Here is a 24,643-nt window from a genome sequence, read left to right as displayed (position 1 = left end):
TTTGTTTTTATTAAAATCATTAGTGTGTGGAACTGTCAAAGAGCCTTCATTATCTAGTTAACAAACAAATAAGTGAATCAGAACAATAGTACTTTTTATTCTACAGAGACCCATTTATCTAAACCTCCTCTTTTATAAAAAAAATATGGTAACTTTCAGAATCAAAATTTTATTATAGAACTCTAAATAAACAAAGTTCTGTATTTTTAACTTCACAATTCTTTAGGTGCAATGTTAAAGAAGAATGCTATTATGAACAGTTCTAATCTGGTTTGCTTATAATAAACTCCGTTACCAGAAATTATATTACTTTGCATGCAATTTTGGTTGATTCAGGTTTATCTTATTTTCATTATCTGACAGCACTTTGTTGTTTCCTCTAACACACACAATTCCTTTTATTGAACCCACCTGTGTCCTAGTTCTCAAAGAACTTGCCAGGTGGTACAGTCACCAGTTTATGTACATTAACCATGTGCCCCACTCAATCATTTTATGGGTGCCCAATACCATGTGATAATGAAACTTCAATTTTTTTTATAGGTGCATACTGCAACTCTCCTAGTGCTTGCTTTGTGGCAAGCGATGGACATTATTTACGATTATACCAAGCTGTTATTGATGCTAAAAAGCTTTTAAATGAGCTTTCCAATCCAGAAATCGCTGTAAGCAAAAGTTTAATTATGCTAAATGTAATTTGAGTAATACATATTTTGATTTGTGCTATAGGTATCTTGCTTTAAGTGCACATAACCCCATTGCAGAAATAGGCTGCATTTTTTGGTTTTCAATATCACAACACAGGGTTTGTGCTCGTAACATAAAAACATAGAAAATAAGTGCAGGAGTAGGCCATTCGGCCCTTTTGAGCCTGCACCACCATTCAATAAGATCATGGCTGATCATTCCCCTCAGTACCCCTTTCCTGCTTTCTCCCCATAGCCCTTGATCCCTTTAGCCGTAAAGGCCATATCTAACTCCCTCTTGAATATATCCAAGAACTGGCATCAACAACTCTCTGCGGTAGGGAATCCCACAGGTTAACAACTCTGAGTGAAGAAGTTTCTCCTCAGCTCAGTCCTAAATGGCTTACTCCTTATCCTTAGACTGTGTCCTCTGGTTCTGGACTTCCCCAACATTGGGAACATTCTTCCTGCATCTAACCTGTCCAGTCCCGTCAGAATTTTATATGTTTCTATGAGATCCCCTCTCATCCTTCTAAACTCCAGTGAATACAGGCCCAGTTGATCCAGTCTCACCTCATATGTCAGTGCAGCCATCCCGGGAATCGGTCTGGTGAACCTTCGCTGCAGTGACTGTTGATGTTGCAAGTCTTCCTATTGTATCTTTGGTGTACAGTGGCACTGAAGTTGTTCTCAGAAACTTTCTCAGCATTCCTCTAAGGAATTGAACTATTTTGTAATTAAATGTGCTATTCAGTATTGTAAATGTTGTGAACAAGTTCATCAGTAATTCCTTCTTTGAATGAGGATAAGCAGGGAAGTTCTTCTCTTCATAAATCAGTTGATCTTCCCTCTCACAAGATGTAGATATAGATCAATAAACTAATACAGGGAATTTTGGTAACTGGTGGAATATCCTGTGTCAGCCTAACCATGAAAGTTGTGTGCTTTAAGCAGTTATTTCAATCTGGAGATTGTGTTAAAGGAGAATATACCTGAACAGTAATTCACCTGTTTTAACATTTTATCAGAGATTTGTTGGCGAGGTTTTCAATATTGTAAGCCAGCAGTCAACAGCAAGACCAGGCTGCATTATAGAACTAGATGCAATCACTGAGCTTGTAAGTATGTTGCAAATATTTTTCCCCTCATACTTCTATAACTCTGCACTGATTTCCATGTTAACGTGCAAACATGAAATGGACTGTATTGATGTGATAACAATGTGTAAAGAAAGAGCTTGTATTTAAATGGCACCTTTCACGTCCTCAGTAATTCCCAAAGTGCTTTACAGCCAATTAATTACTTTTGAACTGTAGTCATAGTTGTAATCTCGGCCAGAAGAGGCGAGGGCCCTGGGGCAGCACGGGTCAGCCCACACTGTGATGTGTGTGCGCACCACGTCTGTGCAGCAGAGCTGGTCTCCAGTCGTCTTGGATAACCCTTGCCACTGGATCAAGACCCGTCTCTGTCAAGCCCGTGGGGTGGCTGGTTTGCAACGGCCACCACACTTTTTTTTTAAATCCATGCACAGGCATCTTCCACCCTTCAATATGTAGTTCAGGACCTGGAATATTCGGTCCTTCATTGAAACACCTGTGAACCTATCCTTTTTTGACGTGGAAGCAAGTCGCCCTCATTTCGAGGGACTGCCTATGATGATAGGAAATGCAGTAGTCAATTTCCACACTGCAAGCTCCCACAAACAGCAATGAGATAATGACCAGATAATCTGTTAGCTGTTGGATGAGGGATAAATATTGATCAGGACACCTAGGAAAACTCCCCTGCTCCTCTTCAGAATAGTGCCTTGAGATATTTTACGTTCACCTGATGGGGCAGATGGCCTCATTTTAACACCATATCTAAAAGATGACACCTTCGATAGTGCTGCACTCCCTTAGTGCTGCATTGGGAGTGTCATTCTAAATTATGTACTCCAGTTGCTATAATGGGTCATGACCTTCTGACTCGGGCAAGAGTGCAAACAACTTTTTGATCTACCAATTATCACACCCCTGTTCCGAATTTAAGTTGATGAGCTCTGATGTGGATCAATGTTCCTGTCAAGCAGCATGACTGTGCAGCGGTCTGGAGGTCCTTTGCAGGCTGCTTGCCAGCTTTACAATGGAAAGAAACGTGCATGCGTGGACATATTAATGGGCCCTACACCGAAAAAAAGAGAGGGAACATTGTGGATATGGTAATTTCGGCAGCTATAATTTTTTCTTGATTTTTCCCTCCTGCAGCCCAGGTGTGTCCTGAAATAAAAATACAAGATGTAATTTGTCATTTGTTGCAATTATACTCTTCTCTTCGGCAGAGCCTCGGAGTCGAGGATGACTTTAAAGCAATTAGACTATCAGTACCAGTTTAACATTACATTTAATTAACATTGCAGCCTCCTTTCAGAACAGTGTGCTGCCCTTTGTTCCACAGAGCTCGACTGACAAGCTACCGTTGAAATGTTTGTCAGTTCTTTATTAACGTGCAAAACTTTAAAAGCAGTCCATCATCATCAGCTAAGAGCTTTTCTAACATAAATGTTGAGTTATTTTTTAAAAAGGACATTTGGTCTGTTTGTGTTGACATGCTCAAGGTTGTCTTTTATTGCTTCTGACAATTGATTCCTGCACAGATCAGTTGCCTTCAAACTGCAATTATACAGCAGATACAGCATCCATGCATCATGAAAATCACTTCAAATAAAAATATCTGCCATGCAGCTGTCTTCATGGGTTGGTTGGTTTACACTTTCCATCTTCAGAATAAAGAATAGTTTTGTTAGATGCATGGGGCAAAGTTGTTTGCACAGTCAGAAGGAAGTGAAGTAAAACACAAGGGAACGGATTTTAAATATTAGTCTTTAATTCAGCTTGTTCATCAGCTTTTAAATGAACAAATTGTGTTTTGATTTTTAAGTGTCAAAGCAAACAAATATAAATTAATATTTAATTACAATGTTACTACAAGCTTCCTGGTGTCAGCCTTGACTCAGTGGTAGCACTCGCCCCTCTGTCAGAAGGTTGTGGGTTCAAGTTCCACTCCAGAGGCTTGAGCACATAATCTAGACTAACGTTTCAGTGCAATACCATTGGAGATGCTGTCTTTCAGATGAAACGTTAAACTGAGGGCCCTTCTACTCTTTTGGATGAACCTAAAAGATCCCATGGCACTATTCAAAGAAGTTCTCCCAATGCTCTCTTCAATATTTATCCCTAAACCAACATCACTGAAACTGACTATCAGGCTATTATCACATTGATGTTTGTAAGAACCTGCTTTGTGCAAATTGGCTGCTGCATTTCACTATAACAGTGACTACACTTAAAAGTACTTCATTGGCTGTAAAGCACTGTGGGACATACTGTGGTGAAAGGGCCTATATAAATGCAACTTCTCCCCCGCTCTTCCCGCCCCTCCCCCGCTCTTCCCGCCCCTCTTCCCCCCCCCCCCCCCTCTGCCTCCCTCCCCCCCCCCCCCCCCGCGCTCTCTTGCCTTTCCCCCCCCCCCCCCCCCCCCCGCGCTCTCTTGCCTCCCCCCCCTGCCCCGGTGCTCTCTTGCCTCCCCCCCTGCTCCCTCTTGCCCCCCCGCTCCCTCTTGCTCCCCCGTTCCCCCTCTGTCTCTTTCTCTTTTTCTCTCCCTCGCTCTCTCCCCATTCTCTTTCTCTTTCTCTCATTTATTTGAGCCATGTATGAAGAATTTATAGTATATTTCGTAATTTACTTACTTGAAAATTGGCTTTATTTTAGTCTGGGAAAGAGACACAGTTGCTTCACGTCTTTAAAGAGGATTTTATATTAGTTAATCAACCCAGGAAAATGCGGCAAAATGAAAGAAACACTTCCAACGAAACCAGTTCACAGCAGGGAGCAGGTATAAAGTCTTATTTTACATTCTTATTTTTATATTTCCACAGTTAAATGGAAAAAAGTTGGCAGAAGATGCATTCAGACTTAAGATTTTTTGTATATTTGTTGCACCAATGTTCAGCATTCCAGCAACATCAAAAATGTAGCAGTTTCACTGAAAATAAAGTACAATTAGGGTATACATTGTCCAACTGTTTTACGCATCAAAGCAAGTATTTGGTGGCTTAACTGTTAACCACAGAATAGAACAAACATTGACCAGTCCAATGGTAATGGGTTGTCCTTGATATTGTTCTTACAAATGCAATTATTTTACGTCCCTTAATTCAAATGATCTACTAATTTGAACTTTCTTTCAAGCTCAGATGACTCCTGTGATGCTTTATTTCCTTTGCATATTTCAAATTTCTGGATAATTTGAATGTTGCGACTTTGAATAAACAGGTGTACACTGCAGTGTATTTAGTTATTTGTTTTAGAAAGGCATTAATAATTGAACTTATTTTTTTACACCTCAATACCAGGTATTGCACTTTTACCTAGGCAATGTTCAGAAGCATTGTTTACCTAATTGTCATTAATTTACAGAAGAACCACAGGATGGGTTTTCGGAAAAATTCTTTTTGGTGGTAATTGAACATAAGCAGAACAACCAATCAGTGCTACATATGTGGCATCTACACCTGAAATCTGATCAGATCTCCGTTGGTAGGTGCCATTTATAAGATGGATTGTATTTAATATAGAAATTGAATGAATGTAATTATCAAGTGTATGGTCTCACAGATATGAACAGCTGAATTTGCATCGGAAGTCATTGGAACAACATAACTGCATGTTGGTCCATACCCTTCCATAGTGGCAATTTTTGTTCAACAGGAACAATTGTGAAATGCTTTCGATGAATTTAAAGTATTGGTTCAGTGCTTTAAAAATGTTACAAACCTAACAACGTCTCAGTGGAGCCTGGGGTGGAAGGAAATCTAATGATGCAGGGTTAACGTGCTAATTTCAGAATTGTTTCATTTTTAACGTCTCTATTGTAACTTTTATCGCTTTCCAACAGTTTAAAATTAATTATTGCAGGACTTTTCACAGGAGATCTGGAAACATGGGTTTGTTTAAAAAAGAAAGGGAGTAAAATTTAAAAGCGAACCTGCACGCATATTTATACCTAATAGAGGCTGTCTTTTGAGTTATCTTCTGCTTTCCAGGTCAAACACACAGGAACATGATATTCCTAAATTAATGTGTTACTTAAACCATTGATTTTTTTTTATATAAAGATACATGCCACTATTGCTTTTGTTTGCAACCATAAATTCTTTAAATAACTTAAATAGTCAAAACTAATACATACATTTATGGTTAAAACTTTTCGTTTAATGGTCTAGAATCTGCTGTTTTCCAGAAACTGCTGGAAACACTTAGCAGATCAAGCATCATCTGTGGATAGAACAGACAAGTCAAGAGTTTCGGGTGAACGAACCCTTTGTCAATTCTGCAATATATCACTGAAGAACAATGTTTGTTTAAAAGGAAAGAGAAGAAGGAAGAGAGGGATAAAACATGTGCACATGCACTTGGACGCATACAAATGCAAAAACATACAGACATGCATGTGCATACATACATAAGAACATAAGAATTAGGAACAGGAGTAGGCCATCTAGCCCCTCGAGCCTGCTCCGCCATTCAACAAGATCATGGCTGATCTGGCCGTGGACTCGGCTCCACTTACCCGCCCGCTCCCCATAACCCTTAATTCCCTTAATAGTTAAAAATCTATCTATCTGTGACTTGAATACATTCAATGAGCTAGCCTCAACTTCTTCCTTGGGCAAAGAATTCCACAGATTCACAACCCTCTGGGAGAAGAAATTCCTTCTCAGCTCGATTTTAAATTGGCTTCCCCGTATTTTGAGGCTGTGCCCCCTAGTTCTAGTCTCCCCGACCAATGGAAACAACCTCTCTGCCTCTATCTTGTCTATCCCTTTCATTATTTTAAATGTTTCTATAAGATCACCCCTCATCCTTCTGAACTTCAACGAGTAAAGACCCAGTCTACTCAAGCTATCATCATAAGGTAACCCCCTCATCTCCGGAATCAACCTAGTGAATCATCTCTGTAACCCCTCCAAAGCCAGTATATCCTTAAGTAAGGCGACCAAAACTGCACGCAGTACTCCAGGTGCGGCCTCACCAATAACCTATACAGTTGCAGCAGGACCTCCCTGCTTTTGTACTCCATCCCTCTCGCAATGAAGGCCAACATTCCATTCACCTTCCTGATTACCTGCTGCACCTGCAAACTAACTTTTTGGGATTCATGCACAAGAACCCCCAGGTACCTCTGCACCGCAGCATGTTGTAATTTCTCCCCATTCAATTAATATTCCCTTTTTTTTTTTCCCAAGGTGGATGACCTCACACTTTCCGACATTGTATTCCATCTGCCAAACCTTAGCCCATTTGCTTAACCTATCTAAATCTCTTTGTAGCCTCTCTGTGTCCTCTACACAACCCGCTTTCCCACTAATCTTTGTGTCATCTGCAAATTTTGTTACACTACACTCTGTCCCCTCTTCCAGGTCATCTATGTATATTGTAAACAGTTGTGGTCCCAGCACCGATCCCTGTGGCACACCACTAACCACCAATTTCCAACCCGAAAAGGACCCATTTATCCCGACTCTCTGCTTTCTGTTAGCCAACCAATTCTCTATCCATGCTAATACATTTCCTCTGACTCCGCGTACCTCTATCTTCTGCAGTAATCTTTTGTGTGGCACCTTATCGAATGCCTTTTGAAAATCTAAATACACCACATCCATCGGTACACCTCTATCCACCATGCTCGTTATATCCTCAAAGAATTCCAGTAAATTAGTTAAACATGATTTCCCCTTCATGAATCCATGCTGCGTCTGCTTGATTGCACTATTCCTATCTAGATGTCCCGCTATTTCTTCCTTAATGATAGTTTCAAGCATTTTCCCCACTACACATGTTAAACTAACCGGCCTATAGTTACCTGCCTTTTGTCTGCCCCCTTTTTGAAACAGAGGCGTTACATTAGCTGCTTTCCAATCCGCTGGTACCTCCCCAGAGTCCAGAGAATTTTGGTAGATTATAACGAATGCATCTGCTATAACTTCCGCCATCTCTTTTAATACCCTGGGATGCATTTCATCAAGACCAGGGGACTTGTCTACCTTAAGTCCCATTAGCTTGTCCAGCACTACCTCCCTAGTGATAGTGATTGTCTCACGGTCCTCCCTTCCCACATTCCTGTGACCAGCAATTTTTGGCATGGCTTCTGTGTCTTCCACTGTGAAGACCGAAGCAAAATAATTGTTTAAGGCCTCAGCCATTTCCACATTTCCCATGATTAAATCCCCCTTCTCATCTTCTAAGGGACCAATATTTACTTTAGTCACTCTTTTTCGTTTTATATATCTGTAAAAGCTTTTACTATCCGTTTTTATGTTTTTGTATACACAAAACTGGCAATGGGAGCAAGCACCAGGAGCCTGGTAGAAGAAAAAAGCAGGTTGATACCAAAGATACAGACTACCTTGCGAACATTGTGTTCCAACCGAGGATCCCCAGCCCAAGTACCAACTCCCAACTGCTCCCTCTCCTTCTCCCGCCCGACATACGCAACCCACGCTGTTTTTGATCTGATCCCCAAAAACTAACTGCTTGGTAAGCTGCATATTATGTTTGTGCAGTACAAAATTTTTGTCATTGGATAGTGCTGGACATGGTGGACCAGAATGCTGTGATCAATGTTGAGGCTCTGTGACATGAACGTAAAAAGTGGATTGGCAAAGGACCATTTAACCCGTCAATCCCACGTCTTCCATGGAGTATCTGCTGTCTGATCTATTGTCGACTCTACCCCACTTGTTAAATCTTTTTCATTAGAAACTAGAGTGTTGCATGTTATGGTAGTGGGTACAATGTAACTAGCATTTTTTTTAACAATGTAATAAATTGTATACAACATTGTACTGTGTTTACTGTATGTCAGTGTCAGTTGAACTTTACTAATAGCTGAAAATTTTAATGTTTTTCTTAGATACCACTGTTGAAACGTCTTTGTCACCTCCAGAGAAACAGAATGGCTCTTCTTCTGAAAAATTGCATTCTCCTTTCTTCAAAAAATACCAGGCTTGTAAAGCAAATTTACAGAGCGCCAGTAGACTAGCACTCATCTCGAAAAGAGTTTATAGCCAAGAATTAGCTCTGCCAGAAGGTGTTGAAATTATTAGAGCTACTCCCTCTGCAGGTTAGTTTGTGCTTAATGGTTAAAATGAAGTTACTAAGTGACTTTAAACTCAATGTTTGAAATATCATTGCCGGAATTTGTACAGTTCTAAATAAGGACCGTGCTTCAACTGTCAGTGTCTGTTTTGCAAACAAATGTAACTAGAAATACATTTTAGTTTAAGGTTGAAGATTTATTTGTGTTATGGAGTACTGGTTAAGTTTGTCGTACAGTATACATGCAAGAAAAAACGCAATTCTAGAAATCTGAAATAAAACAGAAAAAGCTGGAAGATCTACATCAGGTCAATTAATGTCCAAAAAATAAATATAGATTAACATTTCAGATTCTTTCATCAATCACACTACTTGTTCTCGTCTTTCGGATGAGACGTTAAACTGAGGCCCTGTCAGCCCGCTCAGGTGGATGTAAAAGATCCCATTACACTGTTTCGAAGAAGAACAGGGGAGTTCTCCCCAGTGTCCGAGCCAATATTTAATTCTTCAACCAGCACCAAAAATAGATGATTTGGCCATTATCACATTGCCATTTGCGGGACCATGCTGTGTGCAAATTGCCTGCTGCGTTTACTTGATTCCAACAGTGACTACACTTCAAAAGTACTCAATTGACTGTAAAGCACATTGAACATAAGAACATAAGAAATAGGAGCAGGAGTAGGCCATAAGGCTCCTCGAGCCTGCTCCTTCATTCAGTAAGATCATGGCTGATCTGATCATGGACTCAGCTCCACTTCCCTGCCCCCTCCCCATAGCCCCTTATCGTTTAAGAAACTGTCTATTTCTGTCTTAAATTTATTTAATGTCCCAGCTTCCACAGCTCTCTGAGGCAGCGAATTCCACAGATTCACAACCCTCATCTCTCTTCATCTCAGTTCTAAATGGGCGGCCCCTTATCCTAAGGTCATGCCCTCTAGTTCCAGTCTCCCCCACCAGTGGAAACATCCTCTCTACATCCACCCTATCAAGCCCCCTCATAATCTTATACGTTTCTATAAGATCACCTCTCATTCTTCTGAATTCCAATGAGGAGAGGCCCAACCTACTCAACCTTTCCTCATAAGTCAATCCACTCATCCCCAGGATCAACCTAGTGAACCTTCTCTGAACTGCCTCCACAGCAAGTATATTCTTTCGTAAATATGGAAACCAAAACTGCACGCAGTATTCCAGGTGTGGCCTCACCAATACCCTGTACAGCTGTAACAAGACTTCCCTGCTTTTATACTCCATCCCCTTTGCAATAAAGGCCAAGATTCCATTGGCCTTCCTGATCACATGCTGTACCTGCATACTATCCTTTTGTGTTTCATGCACAAGTACCCCCAGGACTGCAGCACTTTGCAATCTTTGTCCATTTAAATAGTAAGTTGCTGTTTAATTTTTTTTCTGCCATTTTCCAACATTATAATCTATCTGCCAAATTTTTGCCCACTCATTTAGCCTGTCTATGTCCTCCTGCAGCCTTTTTATGTCCTCCTCACACATTACCCTTCGTCTCATCTTTGTAATGTCAGCAAACTTGGCTACGTTACACTCAGTCCCCACTTCCAAGTCGTTAATATAGATTGTAAATAGTTGGGATCCCAGCACTGATTCCTGTGGCACCCTACTCATTACTGATTGCCAACCAGAGACTGAACCATTTATCCCGACTCTCTGTTTTCTGTTTGTCAGCCAATCTTCTATCCATGCTAATATATTACCCCAACCCTGTGAACTTTTATCTTGTGCAGTAACCTTTTGTGTGGCACATTGTCAAATGCCTTCTGGTCATCCAAATACACCACATTCACTAGGTCCCCTTTATCCACCCTGTTGCATTTGCAGTTTTCCAGTCTGCTGGGACCCGCCCAGAATCCAGGGAATTTTGGTAAATTACAACAAATGCATCCACAATCCCTGCCACTACTTCTCTTAAGACCCTAGGATGCAAGCCATCAGGTCCGGGGCATTTATCTGCCTTTAGACCCATTATCTTACTGAGCACCGCCTCCTTAGTGATTGTGAGTGTGTTCAGTTCCTCCCACCCCCCACCCCCCCACTATAGCCCCTTGACTATCCAGTGTTGGAATATTGTTGGTGTCCTCTACCGTTTGGAACAACCTGAAGTCCTTAATGGTGCTATAAAAATGCAAGACTTACTTTTCCTTGGACACTTTTTGTGCAACCACAGGAACTACCAAATGATTTAAAAGAAAGCAGGAACTTGCATTTTAAATAGCGCTGTCCATGACTTCAGGGCATCCTAAAGTGTTTTTAAGTATTTTAGATGTTTAGTCACTGTTGTAATGTAGGACTTAGACAAAATATGTAAATCAGTCGCAAATTAAATTTAGTATAGACACGTGTAAAGTACTGCACATAGAAAATATGGACAACACAAGTGGTACATCTCGTGGCGAAGAGTGAAACTGAAAGAATTTAGAGGTGTTAGTAGACCATAAAGCACAAAGAATGCTGAAATGTGTAGTCCGAAAAGTGGACTGAAAGTTGGCGGAAGTAATGCTAAAACTACGGTACTCTGGGCAGACCACACCCTAAGTACTGTGAAGTTACGGTTACCAAGACACGAGAAACATTCAAACCCTGGGGGCTGAGCATAAAGCTTTTAGAGCCATCCCTTTCATCAGACGACTTGAGTTATGAGGAAAGAGTAAAGAAAAGTAAGAATTTCACCTTTGAAAAATGGTATTTAAAAGGTGACACTACAGAAAGGCCAAATTCAAAATTCTACTTCAAATTGAACCAAGACAGATAAGTGGGGACAAGTTCAAACTCGTGAAAGGCAAATTTAGAATTAATGTCGGAGTTGTTCACGTGATTTAATTATCAACACATGAAATTGGCTGCTGCGTGGAGGAGCAAAAATCATGGAATCATTTGCAAAGAAATAGGATACAAATGGTCTTCCTTGTCGATATCAATTGTGATCTCTTGAACATCAATTACATATTGATAAATGCTTTACCGCAGTGTCCTGCACTGTGAGGGTGAATGTGCTCTCTTGGGCTTCTTTTGACAATGTCGATGGCCCAGATTTTGCAGTCAGCGACGAAGAAATGGCACTCACCATTCACAGCGGCCCACAATGTTTTCATGGACTTTAGAGCACAGACTTGCTCAAATACGGCATCTGATCCAATGCGGTGTCTGCTACAAGGCAGGGCAAGATTCTGCGCGACTCTTCAACCAGTCAGATTGAAAAATACTCACTGAGACATGCACAAAATATAAATTAGATTTATATCCTGTACAGCAAGTGAAATACATATTGGATTAAGGGAAATAGATGAAGCACAAAAAAAGTCACATTTTAATTTTTTTTCAAACTCTCCAGCACTAATTATGTTCTGAGGGAATGATACTCCACACTTAAAATTAATTTTTCAGGGCCAAAGAGGTTTTTCGGCAGTAATTATCACTCACCTTGCTATTTAAAACTCTCTCCTGAATGCATCAGCCCTAACCTTTTCAGCCGTCTTTAGCGGGGAACTAGTGGGCAAGTACCCCAGTTCACGTTGTTGCTTTCATTTCCGTGCCAAGTCTATTGACAAGGACTCAGCGCATCCTGTGGAGGAGCAGGGTATCTCTGACAGCAACTTCTGGATTTCCGCGTTTAACTGCTCGTGAGGATGGCAGAAGTTGCTGTCCAATTTTCCCCGTTATAACAGTGAACACTGTTAGCCTCACCATTATTCTTACCGCAAAATTCGACCCACTGTCTAACAACTGGTCAGAAAGTTGTCAGCACAAACCTCTGACTGGGGTTTCAGTTTCCCTTGATAGTACTTACATTTAGAAACTGGTCCTTTGATACTAAGTCAACCCACTTGGTGTTCTTGGCTGGCATATGTGTACCAGAAGCACACTTGAAAGTTACAGTATCAACTGGTCTCAAATCCTATATCTGCAAAGGTTTCTTAGCTGAAGCATCAGTTATGGTTGAAGCTCTTTATGGTTGACCAGTATATCCTATGCTGTTTCTGAGCCAGCTAAATAAGAGCTTTTCAAGAGAACTTTCATTTTTGCATGTAATCGCCAATTCATGCTATTTATGGGGGCATGATAAATGAGCCCAATCTTGATCGAGAAGTCATGCATATGTAATTTCCAATAGGGTTGCTGAACAGCATTTAGAAACAGGAATCCTAGCTGATCTGATTTTTGTCAATCTGATTATGTCTTCTCCCCCCACCCTCCTCTTTGTCAGAAACATTATGGCCAATTGTAGGGATCCTATTGGTGCCATGTTGGGAATCAACTAATTCATCATAGGTCAGGTGTTGAATCTGAGACCTTGCTGGTCTACATCCCCTGGTGCACTAACTCAGTGTACTGTTTTTTTTAAACTGTCCTTCCCCCTTCCATTCCGCCCTGTAATTTATCCAGCATCCCTAAAGCTAAGAAACTTAAGCTGTTGCCACACAAATTTGCTTACAAGAGGTCATTGTAACTGAAAATATATCAATATCTTACTGACTTTGATTGAAAAGGTGTGTTCTGATTTGATTTAAAATGTTGAAAGTTGGTTAGACTAGTAGATCTGTATTGCTGGACAAAAATAAATGTTTATTTGTTTTCTTCATTATTATTTCCATGTATCTTTCATTCCACTTACTTCAGGGCACCTGAGTTCATCGTCTGTTCATCCAGCATGCCTTGCTCCATATCTTCTGGCAACTTCCTGCTCAGATGGAAAAGTTCGATTCTGGCGCTGTAGAGTGTCAGCTCATCTGGTATCTTCTGCAGCTGGGGATGGTGTGGAAAGTAACCTAGTCTATTCTTGGGAAGAATGGCCTCTACTGATTGAAGAAGGACTTCAAAGCAGCAGTGCAGTTAGTGTACCAGGAAGGCCGGTGGATATAAGCTGTTCATACACAAGCCGACTAGCTGTGGCTTACAAACGAACGATACCAGTTAATGGACATTCCAGTAAGCACTTCACCATGCATGTGGGTATTTTTGAATGCGAATCAACTGGAGGCTCACAATGGATTCATGAACAGACAATCCACTTGGATGACTTTAGTCACACTGGAGCGATGTTGGACCCAAGAATCAGCATAGATAGCAACTTGGTGATTTATAATAAACAAGAGTTGCATCTGACCAATGATGATCAAATGACTTTTGATGCAAAACATTTGGTTCACTTAGACTGGGTCTCCAAGGAGGACGGATCTCATATCTTAACTATAGGAATTGGATCTAAACTTGTAATGTATGGACAGGTTTCTGGAATAATACAAAATCAAACAAAGAAAGAAGCACCAGCAGTTTTTTCTTTGTCTTTGTGGGATAACGCCAAAGAAGTAGCTCAATCTAGATGGGTGCTTCTCAGAAGTGTGGACCTGGTTTCTTCAGTGGATGGATCATTGTCATTGCCAGTTTCTCTGTCTTGGGTGCGCGATGGTATCTTAGTGGTGGGGATGGATTGTGAAATGCATGTTTATTCACAATGGCAACCACCTGATAAATTGGATTCAGTGATAACTAAAGCTGAAAGTGGTAGCACTCCTTCAATAGATAGTCTAGCAAAATGTGGTAGTACAAATGGTTCCAACCCTTACCTGTACAGAAAAACCCTGGCAAGGTCAATGACAGGCCTTGCTCAGAAATTTGGTGGCAAAAAGATTCCATTTCATTGGAATATTGAGATGGAGGACTCTGGCCTTTTTGAAGCATCTCACGATTTGTCTCCCACTCTGCCTCAGTACCATCCTTTGCAGCTTTTGGAGTTAATGGATTTGGGTAAAATCAGACGTGCCAAAGCCATTCTTTCTCATTTAGTCAAATGTATTGCAGGAGAAGTAATCACTGTTTGCGATACTGAAACTAGCCATGAACGGCGACTTAGATCTCTGACTATTAGTGCAAGTGGCAGCACAGCAAGAGATCCCTTAACCTCAAACAAAAGTGAAAATCCTGACTATACAGAAATAGATTCTATCCCTCCTCTTCCTCTATGTGCTCTTTTAGCTGCTGATGAAGATATTTCTCATACCACTTTTGAAAAACCAAGTAAACGAGCTAATTTTAGCAAGAATGAAAGGCATTCAACAGGAAGCAACTATGATGAACTCTTTGCAATGTCTGGGGTTGGTACAGATGATCTTGATAGCTTCAATGTTGATGAAGGCAATAAGCTGAAGGTTATTGATCTTTCCCAGTACAGTCTTACCTACTTTGGCCCTGAGCATGCTCGAGTACTGTCTAGCCATTTGCTTCATTCCAGTCTGCCTGGCCTTACCAGTATGGAGCAAATGTTTTTGATGGCCCTAGCAGATACCATGGCAACTATCAGCACTGACATAGGAGAAAGCAGAGAGAGAACCCAAGGTAAGGTGTTTTATTTCAGTGAAAGCTTTATTTTTAATTTAAATCTTTGTGAACAATAGTACCAATAACATATTTTGTATATGTCAATATCAGTGTAAATTATTTGAATACATCAATTTTGTAAATATTTGATGAAGATTACTTGTGTTTTATTGTGATGTGCTTTGTGTGCCTGAAGCAAGCTTTTTGGTAAATGTACTATATTTTGTAGTATAGACTAAAACCACATCTGTCTTGTTCATAAAATCATAGAATCATACAGGTTCATCACAATTTCCACAATTTTGTACTCTATACCTCTATTGATGAAGCCCAGGATGCCGCAAGCCTTTTTAACCACTTTCTCAACCTGCCCTGCCACCTTCAATGATTTATGCACACATAAACCCAGGTCTCTTTGTGCATCCACTTTAAGATTGTAGCATTTAGTTTATATGGTCCTCTCATTCTTTCCACAAAAATGCATCAAATTTCATCTGCCACGTGCCTTCCCATTTCACCAGCCTGTCTGTCTTTCTGAAGTCTGTCATTCTCCTCCTCACTGCTCACTATACTGCCAAGTTTTGTGTGATCTGCAAATTTTGAAATTGTGCTCTGTACACCCATGTCCAAGTCATTAATATATATCAAGAAAAGCAGTGGTCCAAGAACCGACTCCTAGGGAACACCACCGAATACCTTCCTCCAGTCCAAAAAACAACCGTTCACCACTATTCTCTGTTTCCTGTCACTTTGCCAATTTTGTATCTATGCTGCCACTGTCCCATTTATTCCATGGGCTTCAATTTTGCTGGCAAGCCTATTATGTGGCACTTTGTCGAATGCCTTTTAGAAATCTATGTACACTACGCCAACCACATTACCCTCATTAATCCTCTCTGTTACCTCATCAAAACAACTCAATCAAATTGGTTAAACGCGATTTGCCTTTAACAAATCCGTGCTGGCTTTCCTTAATTAATCCATCCCTATCCAAGTGACTGTTAATTTTGTCCCTGATTATTGTTTCTAAAAGCTTCGCCACTACTGAGGTTAAACTGACCGGCCTATAGTTGTTGGGTTTATCTTTACACCTTTTTTTTGAACAGTGGTGTGATATTTGCAATTGACCAGTCCTCTGTATCTATGGAGGATTGGAATATTATGGCCAGTACCGCCATGATTTCCGCCCTCAATTTCCTCAGCAGCCGAGGATGCATCCCATCCACTCCTGGTGATTTATCTACTTTAAATACAGCCAGCCTTTCAGATACCTCTATCAGTTTTTATCCTATCAAGTGTCTCTAATACCTCCTCCTTCACTGTCTCATCATCATATTCATAGGCAGTCCCTCGGGATCGAGGAAGACTTGCTTCCACTCTTAGCATGAGTTCTTGGGTGGCTGTACAGTCCAATACGAGAACCACAGTCTCTGTCACAGGTGGGACAAACAGTCGTCGAGGCAAGGGGTGAGTGGGACTAGTTTGTCGCACGCTCTTTCTGTTGCCTGCGCTTGATTTCTACATGCTCTCGACAACGAGGCGCGAGGTTCTTAGCGCCATCCTGGATACACTTCCTCCACCTAGGGTGGTCTTGGGCCAGGGACTCCCAGGTGTCAGTGGGGATGTTGCACTTTATCAGGGAGGCTTTGAGGGTGTCCTTGTAACGTTTCCGCTGCCCTCCTTTGGCTCGTTTGCCATGAAGGAGTTCCGAGTAGAGCGCTTTGGGAGTCTCGTGTCTGGCATGTGAATTGTGTGGCCTGTCCAGCGAAGATGATCAAGTGTGGTCAGTGCTTCAATGCTGGAGATGTTGGCCTGGACGAGGACACTAACATTGGTGCGTCTGTCCTCCCAGGGGATTTGTAGGATCTTGCGGAGACATCGTTGGTGGTATTTCTCCAACGACTTGAGGTGTCTACTGTACATGGTCCATGTTTCTGAGCCGTACAGGAGGGCGGGTATTACTACAGCCCTATAGACCATGAGCTTGGTGGCAGTTTTGAGGGCGTGGTCCTCAAACACTCTCCTCAGGCGGCCGAAGGCTGCACTGGAGGCGGTGTTGGATCTCGTTGTCAATGCCTGCTCTTGTTAATAGGAGGCCCTCGAGATATGGGAAGTGGTCCACATTGTCCAGGGCCACACCGTGGATCTTGATAACTGGGGGGCAGTGCTGTGCGGGGAGGACAGGCTGGTGGAGAACCTTTGTCTTACTGATGTTTAGCGTAAGGCCCAAGCTTTCGTACACCTCAGTAAATACGTCAACTATGTCCTGGAGTTCAGCCTCAGTATGTGCGCAGACGCAGACATCGTCCGCGTACTGTAGCTCGATGACAGAGTTTGGGGTGGTCTTGGACCTGGCCTGGAGACAACAAAGATTGAACAGATTCCCACTGGTTCTGTAGTTTAGTTTCACTCCAGTGGGGAGTTTGTTGACTGAGGTGGAGCATGGCAGCAAGGAAGATTGAGAAGAGGGTTGGGTCGATAACGCAGCCCTGCTTGAACCCGGTCCGGACGTGGATTGGATCTGTAATGGATCCGTTAGTAAGGATCACGGGCCTGCATGTCATCGTGGAGCAGGCGGAGGTGACAAACTTTTGGGGCATCTGAAACGGAGAGGACGCTCCATAGACCCTCACAGTTGACAGTGTCGAAGGCCTTTGTAAGGGCGAAGAAGGCCATGTATAAGGGCTGGCGCTGTTCCCAACATTTTTCCTGCAGCTGTCGCGCTGCAAAAATCATGTCCGTTGTGCCCCGGAGGGGACGAAATCCGCACTGCGACACTCAGGGAGGAGCTCCTCGGCCACAGGGAGAAGACGGTTGAAGAGGACTCTTTACGACGACTTTCCCAGTGGCTGACAGCAGGGGGATTCCTCTGTAGCTGCCGCAGTCGGACATGTCCCCTTTTTTAAAGATGGTCATGATCACTGCATCTCTGAGATCTCCCGGCATGCTCTCCTCCCTCCAGATGAGAGAGATGAGGTCATATTTTCGCGGCAACAGTGCCCCTCTGCCGTACTTCAGTGCCTCAGCAGGGATTCTGTCCGCACCCGTAGCCTTGTTTTTAAGCTGTCTTATGGCTTTTTCTACCTCGTGCAGTGTTGGGGTTTCACTGAGGTGGTGGCGGCTAGCATGCTGCGGGATGGAGTCAAGACCACTCTGGCTAAAGACAGAGTCTCGCTTGAGGAGATCTTCGAAGTGCTCCTTCCAGCGGGCTCTGACTGCCTCGGTGTCCTTGATGAGTGTTTCCCCATTCTTGGCCAGCAGTGGGGTGGGGCCTTGGGTGTTTGGACTGTAGGTGGCCTTGACTGCGATGAAGAATCCTCGTGTATCATGGCTGTCGGCCAGCTGCTGTATCTCCTGTGCTTTCTCCATCCACCAAATGTTCTTTAAGTCCCGGGTTTTTTGTTAGACCTCAGCCTTGAGCTGCCTGTAATGCTGCTTTGCTGCTCCTGAGTAAGGTGGTTGTTTAAGGCTCAGAAATGCCCTGTGCTTGCGATCTATTAGCTCTTGGATCTGCTGATCATTCTCATCAAACCAGTCCTGGTGTTTCCTGGTTGAGTGACCGAGCGTCTCTTTGCAGGCACTGGTTGGTTATGGAGGCCTGGAGGGCAGACTGTGGGCATTCTGTGTCTCGGGGGTCATTAAGGCACGCCAGGTTAGCTGTGAGGCACTGACTGTACAGGGCTATCTTAGCTGGGTCCTTAAGTGCCCTGGGCATTGACTTTTTTGCAGCACTGCTTCTACTGCCCCCTCCGCTTTAGGGCTATGTTGGTGTCAATGATGGATCAACAGTCGTCAGCTCCTGTCATGGCGTGGGTGACACGCACATTCTTGCGATCTCTCGCTCGGACGATGACATAGTCGAGTAGATGCCAGTGTTTGGAGCGATGGTGTTGCCCCGATGCCTTGTATTTGTCCCTCTGGCGGAACAAGGTGTTGGTGATGACGAGTTCATGTTCTAGACATTTTGTCAGGTGTAGGGTACTGCTGGAGTTGGCTTTCCCTACCGCCTCTCTGCCAATCACACCTCCCCAGATGTCCTATGTCCTTGCCGACTCAGGCGTTGAAGTCACCGAGGAGGATCAGTTTGTCGCCCGTGGGGACGCAGGACAGGGATTTTTCGAGGTTGGAGTAAAAACCCTCTTTGGACTCTTCTGTTGCATCGAGTGTTGGGGCATATGCACTGATGACTGTCTATGGCCGCATCCTCTTCCTTGGTGAAAACAGATGCGAAGTACTTATTTAGTACCTCTGCCATACCCTTTGTCTCCATGCATAGGTTTCCATAATCAGCACCACCCCTTCTCTTACTGCCCTTTTACTATTTATATGCCCATAGAAGACTTTTGGATTACCTTTTATGTTGGATGCCATTCTATTTTTATACCCTCGCGTCGTTCCTCTTATTTTCTTTTCACTTCTCTGACCTTTCTATAGATAACCTGATTCTCAGATGCATTTGCAACCTGACAATTGTCATGCTTGCTCTTTTTCTCCTTCATCATATTTTCTATCTGTTTCGTCATCCAGGGAGCTCTGACTTTACTTGCCCTACCTTTCCTCCTCGTGGGAATGTACCTCGACTGTACCCAGACTATTTCCTCTTTAAAGGCAGTCCATTTATCCACGACAGTTTTGCCTGCCAATCTTTGATTCCAGTTTACCTGGGCCAGATCCGTTCTAATCCCACTGAAATTGGCCTTTCCCCCAGTTAAACATTTTTATTCTAGATTGCTCTCTGTCCTTTTCCATGGCTAATCTAAACCTTATGATACTGTGATCACTGTTCCCTAAATGTTCACCAACTGACACTTGCTCCACTTGACCGACCTCATTCCCCAGAACCAGATCCAGCAATGCCTCTTTCCCTCATCGGGCCGGAAACATACTGATCAACAAACTGTTCTCCTGAACACACTTCAGAAATTCTTCCTTCTTTGCCCTTTACACTATTACAATCCCAGTCTATATTAGGATAGTTGAAGTCTCCCATTATTACTACTCTATAATTCTTGCATCTCTCTGTAATTTCTCTGCAAATTCTCTCCTCCATATCTTTACCACTATTTCGTGGTCGATAGCATACACCTAGTAGTGTAATGGCACATTTGTTATTTCTTTACTCAAGTCATATAGATTCTGTCCTTGACCCCTCCAGGACATTCTCCCTCTCCAGCACTGTAATATTCTCCTTAACCAATACTGCCACACCACCTCCTACCTTTCCTTCCCTATCTTCCCTACCTTATAACCAGGAATATTTAATACCCAATCCTGCCCTTTTTTGAGCCAGGGCTCAGTTATTGCCACAACATCATATTCCCATGTGGCTATTTGTGCCTGCAGTTCACTTGCCATGTTTACAACACGTCGTGTGTTCATATACATACACTGTAAACCCATCTTAAACCATCCTGTATTCTCTTTTTTTAGTTGGACCCCACCTAATACCTTACTATTTCTTACTTTAGTCCTCTCCCAATCCCTTGAGCACTTTATTTTCCCTTTCTCATGTTGCATCCTGATGCCCACCCCCCTGCCAAATTAGTTTAAACCCTCCCCAACAGCACTAGCAAACCTCCCCGCAAGGATATTGGTTCCGGCCCCGTTGAGGTGCAACCCGTCCAGCCTGTACAGGTCCCACCTCCCCCAGAACCAGTCCCAATGCACCAGGATCTGAAGCCCTCCCTCCTGCACCATCTTTCCAGCCATGCATTCATCTGCTCTATCCTCCTATTTCTATACAGACTTGCGTGTGGCACCAGGAGGAATCCAGAGATTGCTATCTTTGAAGTTCTGCTTTTTAATCTCTCTTGGCTCCCTAAAATCTGCCTGAAGGACCTCATCGCTCTTTCTACCTATGTTGTTGGCACCAATATGGACCATGACCTAAGGTTGTTCACCCTCCCCCCTCAGAATATTCTGCAGTTGCAGGTGACATCCTTGACCCTGGCACCAGCGAGACTACATACCACCCTCGAGTCACGTCTGCTGTGGCAGAAAATCCTCCCCCCCCCCCCCCGGCCCCCTGTGGACTTGGCTCTCACTGTACTCCCCAGAGGAAGCGAATACTGGTTAGAGAGCGAGATGCACTCTGGGGACTCCTGCACTACATGCCGAGTCCTCCATTTCTGTCTGGCAGTCACCCTCTCTGCCTGTGCACTTCCTATCTGTGGGGTGACCAGCTCCTGAAGCGTGCTATCCTTGAAGCTATCAGCCTCGCGGATGCACCACAGTGATGTCAGCCGCTGCTCAAGCTCCAAAACCCGGAGTTCGAGCTCCTCCAGTTGACAACACTTCCTGCACATGTGTTTGTCCAGGACACTGGAAACGTCCTGGATTTCCCACATGGCACAGGATGTGCATTCCACGGGACTGAGCTGCCCTGCCATGCCTTTATTTATTCGACTATTAACTACTTCACAGAAACTTAAGATTAAGATGTATCTACTTCAAATTATTTATATATATTAACAGTTACTAACAATATAGTATTAACAGTTACTACTCTGCTAGCCCCTGCTTTATCCTAAACCAGCTATTTAACCCCTGCCCCTAACTTGAAAAGAGAAAAAAAGGATGTGACCATTACCAACCAATCAGTTACCAGCTTTTCTGTAATGTCACTCCTTTTGCTTTTTTTCTCTCACTGCAATTCTGTGTGTCTAGCTCTCTCTCCTCCGCTCTGTAAAACCTCAGTCTGCGCTCTGTTTTCAACCAGGCCCGCGCTCGCTGCTTTTCTCAGTATGCCTAGCCTCTCTCTCTCACTCTCTGCTCTTTAAAACCTCGGTCTCCGCATTGTTTCTAGCCAGGCCCACACTCGCTGCTGTTCTCGGCTGTTATTATAACATATAGAAAATTTGAGTACCTATGTATTTGTAACAGATTGATCAAATTATAGATATTCCGTCAAGATTTATGCCCGAGTCATCCATTAACTCAAGAAATATAAACATGCTAAAGTTAAAAGGAGCAACCTGCATCTGTCATATGGGCCACCACGATTTCCAAGTGACATTAACATACTTTCTCTGACTGGAGAGAAGACTTAAGAGAATGCATATTTTGATAAATCAAGATGCAATAAATATCATTAATTTGCATCTCTATATAATTTTAAAAAATGTGTAGGGTGTGCTTCCGATCTTCAACCCTGAATGGACTACTGTTATAATTTTAGCTAATATTTTTGTCAATATTTTCTATTCAATTTTGCTAAGTCAATTGGCATAGGAATGATTTAGTTGCAGGCTCTGGACACTAAGTGGTTCTATGGACTGAGCCTCTGAAATTTTCAGACCCAATTCTGCCACAGTCTTGTTTTTTTTTAAAAAAGCCCTTGTATTCATCAACTGATCATGGGCAACACCACAGGCATTTTATTAGTTAATCAAAAGTTTTCCGCATTTCTTAAATTACTTGAAAAATAGGTCAGTTATAGCAGGAAACCAAAGTCGCATATGACCATGTATGTATTGTGCTTGTAAATCCCAGATTTGTTTTGCTTTTTAGAATAATGAACTGTTGGCAATATGGATATTTTCCTAAAACCTGTTGTGCAGGGTACCAACAAAGTTGAAAAGTATAGTTTTGGATTGCATCTAGTTTGAACAGCACAATTGAAATAGACAGAATAGTTCTATGGACAATACAAAGTCACCTCCTGTCATTTCTTCACAACCCCCCACCCCCCAAAAAAAAAGTGTTCTTGGCATTGAAATTACTTAATTGGTCAATACACACAAAATCCAACATTTCCTTTTTTCTAGGTGGAGAGACCCTTGATGAGTGTGGATTGAGATTTCTTTTAGCCATGCGGCTGCATACATTCCTATTGACATCACTACCTCCAGTCTATCGAGCACAACTTCTTCATCAAGGTAAATCAATTAAAATGGTAGAGTAACCCCTGTGATCAAATTTGAGAAATAATGAAAACCATCAGACAACCGTTTTAACATATACAAAGTACTTATTGTCTTTGAACTGCTGCAATCCGTGTATTGAAGGTACTCCCACTGTGCTGTTAGGCAGGGATTTTGCAGGATTTTGACCTAGTGACAATGAAAGAACGGCGATTTTATGTCCACGTCAGGATGGTGTATTTCTTGGAGGGGAACCTGTAGGTGGTGGTGTTCAAATGCAGCTTCAGCCTTTGTCCTTCCAGCTGGTAGAGGTTGCAGGTTTGAGCGGTGCTGTTGAAGAAGCTTTGGCGAGTTGCTGCTGTGCATCTTCTGATGGTACACACTGCAACCACGGTGCGCCGGTGTTGGAGGGAGTGAATTTTAAGGAGGTGGATGGGTGCCAATCAAGCAGACTGCTTTGTCTTGGATGGTGTCAAGCTTCTTGAGTGTTGTGGCGATATACAAGCTGCACTCATCCAGGCAAATGGAGAGTATTCCATCACCCTTCCTGACTTGTGCCTTGATAATGGAAAGGCTTTGGGGAGTCAGAAGGTGTGTCACTCACCACAGAATACCCAGCCTCTGACCTGCTCCTGTAACCACAGTATTTGTATGACTGGTCCAGTGGAGAGTTTTCCCCCAATTCCGATTGAATTTAGTTTTACAAGGACTGCTTGGTGCCATGCTTGGTGCCATGCTTGGTCAATTGCTAACTTATTATCAAGGGTAGTCGCTCTCGCCTCACCTCTGGACTTCAGCTCTTTTCTCCATATTTTGACCAAGGCTGTAATGAGGTGTGGAGGGGAGTGGTCCTGGCAGAATCCAAACTGAGCATCAGTAAGCAGGTTATTGGTGAGTAAGTGCCACTTGATAGCATTGTCAACAACTCCTTCCATCACATTGCTGATGATTGAGAGGATTATTTAAATGGAGAAAGATTGCAAAGTGCTGCAGTACTTGTGCATGAAACACAAAAGGATAGTATGCAGGTACAGCAAGTGATCAGGAAGGACAAAGGAATCTTGGCTTTTATTGCAAAGGGGTTGGAGTATAAAAGCAGGAAAGTCTTGCTACAGTTATACAGGATATTGGTGAGGCCACAACTGGAATACTGCTTGCAGTTTTGGTTTCCATATTTATGAAAGAGTATACTTGCTGTGGAGGCAGTTCAGAGAAGGTTCATGAGGTCGATTCTGGGGATGAGGGGGTTGAATTATGAGGAAAGGTTGCGTTAGGTTGGGCCTTTACTTGTTGGAATTCTGAAGAATGAGAGGTGATCTTATCAAAACTTATAAGATTATGAGGGGGCTTGACAAGGTGGATGCAGAGGATGGTTCCGCTGATCGGGGAGACTAGAACGCGAAGGCATAATCTTAGAATAAGGGGCCACCCATTTAAAACTGAGGTGAGGAGAAATTTCTTCTGAGGGTTGTAAATCTGTGGAACTCGCTGCCTCAGAGAGCTGTGGAAGTTGGGATATTGAATAAGTTTAAGACAGAAATTTTCAGTTTCTTAATCGATAAGGGGTTATGGGGTGCGGGCCGGGTAGTGGACTCGAGTCCATGATCGG

General features: G+C 42.8%; 1 protein-coding gene across 1 annotated transcript in view; it reads left to right on the top strand.

The window, feature by feature from the left end:
• The window catches only part of LOC139253580 (dmX-like protein 1), a 200,946-nt gene that overhangs the window by 126,052 nt on the left and 50,251 nt on the right, over positions 1-24,643 (top strand). Inside the window, exons 13-19 of the mRNA XM_070873611.1 lie at positions 544-665; positions 1,715-1,804; positions 4,436-4,559; positions 5,144-5,263; positions 8,640-8,849; positions 13,475-15,190; positions 22,939-23,049. Coding sequence (XP_070729712.1) covers positions 544-665; positions 1,715-1,804; positions 4,436-4,559; positions 5,144-5,263; positions 8,640-8,849; positions 13,475-15,190; positions 22,939-23,049 — 2,493 coding nt within the window. The remainder of the gene's footprint in view (positions 1-543; positions 666-1,714; positions 1,805-4,435; positions 4,560-5,143; positions 5,264-8,639; positions 8,850-13,474; positions 15,191-22,938; positions 23,050-24,643) is intronic.

Source organism: Pristiophorus japonicus, chromosome 1 (assembly GCF_044704955.1).
Source record: "Pristiophorus japonicus isolate sPriJap1 chromosome 1, sPriJap1.hap1, whole genome shotgun sequence".
NCBI classification, from domain to species: Eukaryota; Metazoa; Chordata; class Chondrichthyes; family Pristiophoridae; genus Pristiophorus; species Pristiophorus japonicus.
Note: the sequence above shows the minus strand (reverse complement) of the source record. Positions and strands in the feature narration are given on the sequence as shown.